General features: G+C 44.9%; 1 protein-coding gene across 8 annotated transcripts in view; it reads right to left on the reverse strand.

Annotated features, from left to right (window-relative positions):
• Nucleotides 1–12,687, reverse strand: part of Bap170 (Brahma associated protein 170kD) — a 37,986-nt gene extending 25,299 nt beyond the window's left edge. For all 8 annotated transcript variants that reach the window (XM_046630596.2, XM_046630592.2, XM_069137485.1 and 5 more), the window contains exons 1-2: nt 11,195–12,687; nt 9,333–9,426 (exon numbers count right to left, since the gene is read on the reverse strand). In XM_046630596.2, the coding sequence (XP_046486552.1) occupies nt 9,333–9,426; nt 11,195–11,286 (186 nt within the window). In that variant the 5' untranslated portion in view covers nt 11,287–12,687. The remainder of the gene's footprint in view (nt 1–9,332; nt 9,427–11,194) is intronic.
• Nucleotides 12,688–12,713: the final 26 nt, after the last annotated feature.

Consider the following 12,713-nt stretch of genomic DNA (forward strand, 5'->3'; position numbering starts at 1 on the left):
CAATGCGGTTTCTGAAAGATTTAATTCATTACATATATTACGCTGAGGCAGATTAAAAATTAATTCATTTTTTTTTAAGAAGATTAAAAATTACGAAAGACTTTAGCGAATTAGCCGGCGTCCCTATTAACATAATATATTCATTCGTTCCCTCGTTTACCTAATAAAAGACCCTCTTATCACCCATTATTTTTCTTTTCCCGATTTATTAGACTCTTGTAATGGAAATTTACATTAAACTCTTCAAAACGACAAGGACTCTCCTTTGCCAATATCAAGTTTCATGTCCTGCAGCCTGATTAAAATTCTTACATGTTTAGTACGAACAATAAACATTAGGCAATTTCACATAAAATAGTTTTTAAAAAAATCATGATTAAAAAAAGTAATTTTTTTGCTTTTAAAAGTTGGAAAAAGGTCTTTGACGTGCACACACGTGTACAATGAAAAAAAATAAATAAATAAATAAATAAATAAAAAAAAAAAATAAACGCAACCTGTAAAAGTGATAAAGATTAATTTGCTCGTTTCGTTATAAACAACGTTCGAATTGTTATGAGTACGAAGGTGCTAATTCTTCGAGAATAAAAAAAGCACGATCCCAGACTTATTTTTACATCGCCAATCTAGGTCCAATTCGAAGGTCCGTATTTCACACCCAGTTTACTAATCACGGATAAATAAATATCGTTCCAGATCAAAGGGTCAAAGACGGTGTATCGCGACACAAGTTTTAACGTCTCGCCTGTCGGCGTGAAATTCATCGGTATAAAATGTAGCTATACGGAGACGTACGTGGAAGGACAGATATCGGCACGACTGAATTGTATCATCTTCGAGTTTAACGACAAGGTCGGCTCCTCTCTTCCTCACACCCGAGACTTCGGAGCGTCGTTGTACTCGCCGAGCACGTGGGTCGCAGTCCCAGAGCGCGACTGACAGTTCCTCTCGTAGTCAGCTGATCGGTCGTCGGTCGGTCGGTTGGTCGGTTGGTCGGAGAAAAGGGAGGAGGAGGGGGAGGAAGGTTGGCAGCGCGCAGTCTGGCGTCGAAGAGATCAGCTGATCGCGTCGTCGCCTCGTGTGTCTTTGTATATAGTATAGGTACGCGCGTTATGTCCCCCTCCCCCTCCACCACCGCCGCCGCCGCCTCCTCCTTGCCATGCGTCTCTCTGCAGTGGAGCAACATTGTAGCTGCCGGTGCAGCGCTACCTCAAACAAACGCGGGAAAGATCGCCGAAGTCGCGGAGGATGAAATCGAGTCTGCACGATCCAACCCCTTCTTCGGAAATGCCTGATGATGGGTAGATGTGGGTAATATCGGAGATACGAGACCGTTTTGAATGGAGATTAAATCGGGGGTTGGAAGTCGGAGGAATTTATGCACATGTCGGAGAAAGGATAATAATCTGCGTTTTGTGTTTTAACGAGGAAACTGTGAACTAACGCCAACAGAACTTTCAAAGGGATTCGATATTCAATATTTAACTGACACGTCTGTTCAATCCAAGATGCGTTTGTTGACTGAATCTTCGTTTCTATTTTTTAAACAGCCAGGAGTTTGGAGACTGTTTCAACACCGTCGTTATTGACCGCTTTGCGAGAGAGTCGCATTTTGGTCAGGTTATTACGACGACAGCATGATGGCTGAAAGGAACGTAGAATTCCTAATGATAACACGAACAATGTGAAATTGGCAAGGCAATCAATTGATCTATGTACGGCAAGTGGTCGATTTCGAAAAACAAGCTCGATGAATATCAGACATGTATAAAAATCAGATGAAAATGGCGGTGTGTTTGTTAAAATCAATATCAGATTTAACTGATTCGCACAGATTTGATTCGACCGTAGTTCGGCCCGTAAGACTTACAACAGAATTCGATAGAACGAGAGTACAACGCGTCGAGGTTGGCTAAACTCAATTTCCGCTCTGTTCAACCGGACGTAAAAATGGTCCGAGATCTTTGTCCGGGCAACCTAACGTTTATAGAATGAATAATAATAATAAGCGTTCATTTCAGATGTAACGGAAAAGGTACCTGAAAATTTAGTAAAGTTTAAGACAATTAGTCTGAAAGCCAACTGCTTGAAACTGCATCTAATTGTGAGTAACTACGTCACGTGGTCACTGCCCACGTTTCTCAATTATAACGAGAAAACACCTACAGTCCGCTGCAAGTGTCGTGAGAGACAGATGCTATGAATTTAAATGTGATTATACACATACACATACATACGTACATACATATATATATGTATGATAGATTTGTAAAATTCTGGGAATTGATAACAAAATATGGCCGAACATAACGCAATCCCTCAAAAATTCTTGATGATATTCATACATAACCGCATAAACGGAGTTGAGAGTCACGATGCAATAAAAAAAAAAAATTTGTATGCGCTGATATAACGGAATTGCGTAACGAGGTATCGAGATCGAGAGCCGTCATTAATCGCTGATTGCTCATTGGAGTACAAGAGCGTAATAAACCCTCTTTTAAAAGAATCTCTATCCGGGTAACGCCTCTGGCGTGAAAGAGGTATAGTAAAAGAGCGGGAACATAGAGCCTACGACCATACGCGTACTTTTTTTTTAGGGGTACTTGACGGAATCGTAAGACGAATACATTCACGGTTGACATTCACGATTGATATAACAAGACTTCGTAAAGTGAAAATGAATTTTTTATTACTTTGAAAAATGTCAATTCTTAAATTTAACCAATTGTCAATTTATTCGGATATTTTCAATTTTTGTAATTACATGCGTGTACACCGAGTATCGTACAACGGACAAAAGAATCGATGATGCTTGTACATCCGTCGCACATTAACATTATTTAAATTAATTAATTGATTACGTCGATATGTAGAGGAGCACGTCGCGTCGTATTGCGGCCTGAAGGCAGTGTCCGACGATCGAGTAATTTACAATTATACACGGTGGGTATAACACGATCATATCTTTCTTTTTCTTTTACGTTTTCTCTTTACTTTTTATCGTCCATGCAACATACGCGCGTATATCAGATGGATTTTATGCAATATACTGTGTTAAGAAGGAACAAGTTGTTTACGTTGTACATATTCATGCATACTATGTCGACACTCCGCTAGTTTAATATCTGTTAAATAAACATTTGTAATCTGTCCGTGGATTAGCTGGAATCTGGAATTTCATCACGAGCCAGTAATGACGATGACAACGATAGACAGTGCGATAAATGAGACAACATATCGAAGATACAAATTTACGTTTCATATCACGATTTCTTGTAGCGACTTTTCGCCGAAGCAATCGACTCCTGTGTGTGTTTATCGCTTTCACCCCTCGCGGCAATGAAGCAATTTTCAAAGCAATCATCTATTCAATGTTACACCTCCCTTCGTGCTGCCAACGACGTTCGAAAAGTGACACCCGCAGAGAAGTTAATTGATTCTTGGTTTTTGTCGTCTCGTAAACGAAACAACCAACCCCACGATCGAACGAAGAAAGTGTCAGGTTTCGGTCTTTGTAATATAAAGAGACAATAAAACAAATAATGAAACGAAACGAAATGAAATCTACGATGCACGATGCTTACAACGATATTCAAAAGACAAAGTTTTGTCCGAGTTAGATCGATAGCCTTGAATCGTAAATTTCTAGTTCGTGCAAAGCTGCACCCGTCGTGCGGAGTGAATAACAATAACGATCTACGGGCGGGAAAAATGTGTGTCATATGAATTGAAGCAAAAAGTCAGCCGTCTCTTAAAACCCGAAACAAGACCGAATTAACGTAACGTTAACCTAACGAAACGAAACATCAGGGGGAGAAAGTAATCATTCCACAATTTCAGAATGGTTTTCAAGTAGTTGGCTTTTAAAAATAAAACTACGTTTTGCTTATCACGGTCAGCTAAATTTCAATCATCGCTAAAGGTGCGAAGTAACGATTTTCTTTATCTAAACACGAATCGTTACAGTAACGTTACCAACTTCATCCTCGCAATCTGAAATACACACTACGTGTACGCAAGTATGCCGTACATGCATACACACATACATGCGTGCAATATAATACACACGGTGCGAGGAAGACGTATTACGCGCATTAAAGTAACGATAAAAGAGGCGAAAAGCGAGCGCCAGTGAAAAGCACACGCAGCAGGCGGGCAGCTGCAACGCACCACGACGACGACGACACACTCTGCAGCACGATATTCCGTTGAGCTGGGTCTCCTCACCCTCCTCCGCACCTCCCCCTTTCCCTCTCTCAGTCCCTCTGTCTCTTTCTCTCGCTGCCGTACCGCGGCGGTTAACAGCGTTGCCAGATATAGGGCTCGACTATCCTTGTCCCCCGAGTCTCGTCGCTCGTCGCTCCGACCCCTCCCCACGACCCGTGTCACCGGTCCGTCGGCGTTAGCGAGCGTAAAGTTACTTCTTTCGCTCTTTTAACGACTCCGTTTCTTCTCCCGTTTCTCCCCGCGGTAAGAGAGCGAGCCTCTAACGAACTTACGTATCGCGTTACTTAAAACCGACGCTGCTTAACGTCGAGACGGCTGAAAACATAAAGCAAACGCGAACGGCGCGAGTAAGACTCCGGAGTTAGATGCCTCGGAATATTGACGATCTTTCGTACCGACGTACGAAACCATCCGTGTACCGTTGGGATCGGTGTGGAGGGGGCCGCAGGATCACCGAGTATGGTGTGTTACTCTCTTTCTGAGATCGTCGTGCAGCGCGTCTCTCTCTCTCTCTCTCTCTCTCTCTCTGACAAACTGCTCGCTTCACATACAAGAGAAAATAATCGTTCGTCGTTGTTTCGCTTTCCGTACGAACTCAAATATTATTTCGAACGTATATAAAGCAAGGCATCTCTGAAATTATGTGCGCAGAGCCACCAGAGGCTTCTTCTCCTTCTTCTCCTTCTCTAGAGTCGGTAAGTTTTTGAGGTAGAGAAGAAAGAGGCGACGTCGCCGCTGCTGCATCTTCTCCTCCAAACCAAGAAGAGAGATATCCAAGAGAAGAAAAGAGACGAGAAGAGAAGAGAAGAGAGTAGCGTCGGGGATTATGGTCGGACGAACCGACCGCCGCGCGCGTTGCTCTTCGAGTCTGGAGGCAAAGAGCTGGCGGAGTCGGGCAGGCAGGCGGCTCGCTACCGTCGGGTCGGCTTCTCTTCGCTCCCCGAGAAACCGCGCCGCCGTCGGCGGTGTTGCCGGGTCGAAATCTTCCGGCGCGTCCGCGCGGCCTCGGCTCACTTCACCGACGGCTTGCTCGAGGAGTCGAGCGCTGCGCGTCGCCCGCCTCTTCGTCCGGTATGCGACGCCGGGGCGCGGCGTTGCCGTATCGACCGCTGCTTGCGTCTGCCGGCGAGGCGACCCCCGCCACGAAACGTCGCCTCCTCGCTACCCGTTCGATCTTTCCTTCGTTTGCTCGGTGTTGTATACCTCCGATCCCCGCTTTAACGACCGACAAACCGCGTGTCTAGGGATACGAGTCGAACCCGCATGCCTGTGCGTACCCACAGACTTTGGCTTTGCACTTCCCTCTTTCTCTTTTTAAGAAATTATTATTATTATTATTATTATTATCATTACTACTACTACTACTACTAGTATTAGTTTTTTATTTTCATTCGTCTTCATTTGCCACTGCCGTTTAACCCCTGTGAATTTATTGTGCAACATAATATACACGAATAAACGCGATCTATCCATGTTCTATATATCTTACTCTTCGCGATCCGTACACTTTATTTCCGGAATAATAACAGAGTTTCTCGCTTTTAGATTTATAATTCTGCACCATGATTATGATTGTTATTACTCTCAACGAAAAGGTAGACTAATGATATTCCAAGGGTATTCCGGCGTTACGGCGATGAAGAAAAAGATGGGTGTAATATGCGGTTGAGTGGCAAGAAGATGAACAAAAAGAATGAACGACCCGGTCCGTCGATCGTTGCGAGGGGACCAACTTCCATAACACGGAATAATAATACACGTTATATTCGGGTACCATATACCGGACAGAAAGAAGTCGTAAAATTCGCATCAGGTATTTGCGGGGAGACGAATAAGAGAGGGCGAATTTTGCACGACGAGTTTAGACGAGATTATTATTCCCCTTGCTGCGACGGAACACGTTTAGGGCGAGATGAAGAGTAAAAAAAAAAGGAGAAAAAAAAAGAATTGAAGAAAAATCGAGCGAGATGGTGCACGATAAAAAAAAAAGATCCGGGAAAGTGACTTCCCTTCTTCGGTTAACAACCAAGAGAAGAATACTAGGCGCCGCGACGCACACTTGTTGACGGTTAAAGCCTTCGGCTACCGTCGGCCACCGTCTACTCCTCTACATCCCTTCCTCTTCTTCACCACCGCTGATCTATGCCCCCCTACCCCGCGTCCGCGCAACGCGACCCTGACCTTGCGCCACTTCCGCGTTATCCTTACGTTAATAATGTTTTAGTAGGTCTGCTCCTCCACCTCCACCTCTTCCTTCTCCTTGTCCTCCTCCTCCTACCGGCCGCCATCGGCGATCCCGGAAATGGAAAAAACGTAGAGAAACAAAAAGAAATTATCGTGTATTTCGCACAGGCTAGGCGAGCAGGAACGGAAGTTTGCTTCTTGTAACGGTGTCCTTGGGACGGCGCAGGATACAACAAGAATATCAACAACACACGTGTGGGCGGTTTATCTCTGTACAGGGTCGGTGATACGCCGTCAATGCAACGAGAAAAGTTAGCTGACCGCTGCTACTGATTCACGATACTTGCATAAACAATCTGCATTTTCCCCGACGGCTGGAAGGTTTCAATTTGGTTCGGTGGATTTCTCCCATGCAGCGTTTCCGACGTAATAATAACGCATGTCTATACATTGCGTACGGATACAATATGTTCGCACGTTACGCGGTGAACTGTGACAGAAACATGAAAGAGAGGGAGAGGGAGAGAAAGAGAGTCGATCGTGGTACCCGTACGGTAGTTTCTTCGACAGGATAAAAAAAAAGGGAAAAAAGAGAGAAAAAAAAACGACAGGGCTAATCCGTGTGTACGAGGCTACTGTCTTCTTTGCACGCCCGCCGGTAAAGAAGAATGCCATACCTAGATATACTTGTGACACGTGAGGCACGCGTGTACGACACCGTCGTCGCAGGGTTAGTAACCCTCGGGGGGTCTCTGCCGCCTCAGTTCCGTGAGCGTTGCTTCTCCGTTAATTCCGTTCTGTGCCATTTATCGCGTTTCACCGCGTGGACTCTCATTCCTATTCCTATTCCTCCTCCTCCTGCCGGAACCTTTCGCCGAGTGTCAACTCGCCACGCGACCAGGCGCCGAATATCGAGGGTATAAGGGGCGGGTAGGGGAGGGTAGGGAGCGAGCAGAGTAGAAGAGAGTTCGATGGTGACTCTTCGGTGTGTCGTATTACGTCAGGAAGGCTGCCGGCCGGCCGGCGGACGACATTCGACGACCGAGTGCTGCTGCATGTCGCATCGGGACACCAGAGGCGACGGTGGTTGCGCGGAGGTTCCGATTGACGCGCGAAGTTCACTCGCGGAACTCGCCACGCGGACCTGGTCCTCTCCTCTCCTCTCCTCTCCGCGCCTCTCTTCTTCTCGCCTCTCGGCGCCTCGCCGGAAGCAGCGCGGCAAGTTCAAGGAACCGTCGTGCACTTCGAGGGCGGGGGAGGGGGAGCGAAAGGTGATGTATGTATGTATGTATGTACCATGCATACGTATCGGGAAGTCTCACCGCGACGCGATAATGTGCGAGAATTTTATGCTTTTCCAAGTATGCGTCCAGTATACGACGGACCGCCGGATATTATTGTACGGAGGTGGTTTTTCTTTCAACGGGTTGTTGCTTTGATGATGTATTAAAAATGTGAAACATAATACACCCCGCAAGTACCTGTAAGACGAAAAAGTAGAAAAGGAAAGTGTAGTTGCGACTTTTTTTTCACCACGCAAGCAGTTAATAAGTAAATGTGCGTATGCCGATATACCGCGTGGAAACGTTAAACGATACATTGTGCGTAACCCGATTTTTTGTAAAAGTCCATTCTGGTTCGGTTGAGGATCTTATTGTACCCACATAGCGCATATTCTATCGTATAATATATAGACGTAGTTGTTGCTGTGGTTCGTTATACGAACTGAAACTGGCAGGAAGTACGAGTCGCATGCTCGACTCGGGAAGAAAGTGTTTCCGAGCGTATAATAATTTTTGCCCAAGGAAAAGTTATTCTCTTTCTTTTTTCTTTATCGTTCTTCTAACATAACGTAACAGTCATTTGCTTCTCGTAATTACGATAATTGGATAAACAATTTTCCAATAATTTATAGCCGTTTTCGTTATTACAGCATTGAGGATTATCGTCGGTTTGTTCGTTTTAAATTCGGAGCAATTACCCCGGCATCGTTTTCAGACGCTCATCGTCTGCACGTTTGTTTATATACTTTACTTTTCTCCCGCTTTACGAGGTTTTATCTCCACTGCGCGGTCAATGAATGGACCGACGAAAGCCCCGCTTGTCACATTATTGTTGCAAGTTGAAAACCTCACATTCCTCATTATCATTTCACACATTTGAAACCGAGAGAGAACCTTGAACGGACTTCATTATCAGCGTCATCGTTATACCGCAGAGTAGTTGACGCGATATTTATTTCGATCCACAACATTTATGCACACGTTTTTTGTTATTGATATTTACTTTTCACACTGCGCCTACGTCAATGATGAATTAATTATTCTGTATTCCCGAGAGCGCGGGTTGTAAATATACGTATAACAAACGTGTACCTAATGCTTGACGTGAAAGTTTGACTCCTCGCAGGCAGCAGATTGCAGAAGAGAAAAGGAAGACGGCAGAAAAAAAAAAAATGGTAATACGAAGAAAAGAAAAAGCGCGGAAGGTGCGGAAAGAGAAAAAGTACTCTGTTCAAGATTCTCGAGGGTCTTAAGACGCCCCCTTCATCATTCGCGCGGTCGTCAAAGCGAGCACTCGCTTCTTCTCTTACAGCTTATATCGTACTGCCTGCAATTTTGTCCAACCAACATCGAACGGACCGTTTTCACCGGAAATTGCGCACACGTGCGAGTTCAAAAGCGTCGAAAACTAAAATTTAACTACAGCAAATTTTTCGCTGTTCTCACGTCACAAGTTCCCATTGGTAGTAAAACTTTTCTCACGGTGTTTCTCATCCCGTTACTCAATTTTTGAGGAGCCTGCAGTGTTGGAGCTATAATTTTCCGACTGTGCATTTATGCCTACACCCGAAAATTCGTTATTCGTATGAAAAGTGTTTAAAGTGGTTAGAGAGGCTGAAGAGTTATTCAACTGACCTTGATCCATCCTCCGTGGGCGGTAACCAGCACGTATAACAAGTACAAGTCTATCTCGTTCCCGCTGATTTTCGGTGGCCTCCTGAAGGGTGTTCTGAAATGTATAATAAAATCGGTGAGAAAACTGTAGCCATCTTTTTTGAGCAACGAATTTGGAAAGGTGATTCCACTGTTGCGAGCTTCGGGAATAAGTAACGTGCAAATTTACGGATAGCGTTGCAGCCGATTTCACCTGCACGACATGACAAACTATGTCAATTTATGGATAGAGAAAAGAGAGGAGAGAAAGAAAAAAAAACCTCCTTATTTGTATTCCAACCGCGTTCGCTGCTCCCGACGATGATGACGAGACTTTGTGCGACACCGCGTCATGTATTGTACGATGTTTGTAATGCATGTGGGCAGTGGGCACAAACTACATGCGTATGTACGCACCTACGTAGATACGTACATTACGTTAAACATGTGCTGCTGTACTCTGTGCGAGGAACGGCATAGAAATGAAACTTACGTTAGTAATCATGGAGAGAACGATTACTTGCTAAAAATTAAACGCAACATCACACACGCGGGTTGTTCCAGATAGATTCGCGGACTTTACCGATGCGTATGATAATGCGAATGTCAAGGATCACGCAGCAACGAAATTAGCAGCAAGTTGCCAGAAAAAATCCCGAGTACGATTACATCAGTGAGACGCGTGAGACGGTATAGGCAGCAAGTCTGCTCTTTTTCACTTCCCTCGGTGTTCTTCTTTATTTGCGAAAGTAATTCCTAGAAAAAAAAAATGAGAAAGAACCCAACAAACGTTTTCGATTCAAGAAACAGACTTCACTCGGTGTGAGGCTTAGGCCTAAGGTGTGGATAGATCATATATCATACGAATAACGGTAATGAAAGGAAAAATTGATCCATTTGGGGGAAGAGGATCGATTTGTGGTCTGCACTTGTTGCGAGTGGAGATTCAAGAAGAGTGGACGGCTGATGTTGAATATCAGATAATGAATGGGTCGTATTTTATGACTGTAAGCAAATAAGAATTAAACTAAGAAACGCAGAATCCTAGGTAACTTGGCTGATTACGGTAATTATTCAATGAAAATATAAACGAAACAGCTCAATTCGTGTAAATTGAGTCCCTCGTCGTTAGAAGGGATTTGGAACCGAACAACCTCGTTACTTATCTTAAACAACCATAGTACTACTTATATAACCGTATAGTACAACTGCGGTTAGGATAAATGCAACCGAATATGGTATGAGATATTTTACTTGAGATTTACGACGATGAATGATAAGAGGTGATGAATAAAGTACTTTCATACATAAATGTTAATTACAAGTGAATTGAAAGAATTTCTTTTTGATAAACTCCGAGGATGTGTTGGAGGATACTACCAACAATGAGGTTGAAGGAACTGGAGGGACAATCTTTGTCATGTGATGGAAAGAAAGATTACCGCGATATTAATTGTTGCGTATTTTTTTTTTTTGCGTGTCAAAGAAGACGCTAAGATCTACACAGTGAACAAAAATGCACGGTGTGATAATTAAACTAACAATATAACGTGTGAATTGTAAACAGAAAGCTTCCATAAAAAAAATTCCGTACAGTTATAGGTGTACCGAATCTACTGACGGTATTAGATGTTTCTTGCCTGATCAGGTAGATAAAATGAAATTTCACGGATTTCGGTTGAACGGTGAGTGGAAGCCCAATTAAAGAAGATAATCAGCGGCACTGCGTAAGATAATTAACTACAGACTATAAATAATAAAGAAAAACAAGAATGACATAAATGAGCGAGGAGGAGAATTAGGCGAGAGGGAAACGAACGATGAATGAACGAGTGGATTCTTACCCGCGAGTCTCGTGAAAATGATGAAGTCCCTTGATGAACCCGTCACGCTCCCGCTGATAGGTGACAGGGTCCTTGTTGAGGAATTTGGCCATGTTAAGGAGCGCGTGGGCGTATTAATTAAGGATCGCGCTAGGTTTACGCGAGCACATGTGCCGCGGGGGGGCATTTACGCCAGGGTTGCAATAACCCCCGACGCAATTACTCTCCTTACTTCCAGGTGTACCCTCGTCGACGTTCTCGTCGCAGCTAGATGTCTCGGCCTGAGATGATTTCGAGCCGCGGCGGCAAACATCGGACTTGTAGTTTTACGGGCGTTGGGAAGAACCCGAATATCGTTGTCTTTTTTAAAATCGCGAACACAGGATGACGAGGGGCGAGAAAAAGGGAGACGGAGAGAGAAGGAACCGGGGAAAGCCGGAGGGATGTGTGTATATATATATATATGTGTGTGTATGTATGTGTGCGTGTCGTGTGTTAAGTTAGGTCCGAGTGCGTATACGTATACGTATACACGTATGAATAAGGAGATGGGAAGAATCCGCGTTGCAAATGCAGAGACACACAGAGGGACAGAGAGAGAAGTAGCGGAGGAGAGAGAGAGAGAGAGATTGCCAAGTATCGCCGAATATTTGTCCTCTTTCCTCGTTATCCGATCGAAGAACAATAAGAACGATAGGCGATAGGTCCTCCCGAGCCCTCGGGAACCGGTCGCGGGGCAACAAAAACACACACGCGGGATTCTCACAGTGGCAACTGTTCGGAGATGCGGGATATACGCAAGCCACACACGCGACTGTACGGCGAGGCAAGGCGAGGCGAGACGAGGCGAGGCGAGGCGAGGCGAGGCGCAAGCAAGGATGCCCCTTGCTGCTTGCTAACCAAGAAAGTCCAATCTCTCTAGCGGGAAAACGCTTGGCGATCCAAGGGAGCTCCGCTCCTCGTAGTCGGTGCCTCGTTATCGAGTACCGTACGCGAGTTCGCGTAGACCGGACACTCCACTGGCAGTACGCCACTAGCAAGCCGCGATTACGGGACTTGCAATCATCGATTCACCTGTCACTTGTCACTTAACGCACTATGTACACCGTCCCGCCGCCTCGTACGCGGCACCGAACTCTGCGTAATCCTCGAAAAAACTCCCCTCGCGATGCCAGAAAATGTACGCGCGCACGGGAACCCTTCTTTACCGCGTTTCTGGCTCCGATGCCTGACGTACCCGACCGTATATCAAAATGGCGTCCCTTACGACTGGCATCCATTCGATTCGCCTCGCGGAATTCACCTACGAGATCAGGATCGACGGTTCAATCGCACTCTTGCTAACCGTAGCCGGCGAGACCCTCACCTGTATTTAACTCATTTTATACACCCTCGAGCCACGGTACCAGCGTACTTTGGTGATTATACGATACGTACGTTTACCAAAATCCCCGGTCATGGAATATTTTTACTTTCAAAATGGATGGATGGATGGTAAGGCTTAGGCTCTCCACCAGTAGCGGATGTTTGAATTTCGTAT

The sequence above is a fragment of the Neodiprion pinetum genome, chromosome 6 (assembly GCF_021155775.2).
Source record: "Neodiprion pinetum isolate iyNeoPine1 chromosome 6, iyNeoPine1.2, whole genome shotgun sequence".
Classification (NCBI taxonomy): domain Eukaryota; kingdom Metazoa; phylum Arthropoda; class Insecta; order Hymenoptera; family Diprionidae; genus Neodiprion; species Neodiprion pinetum.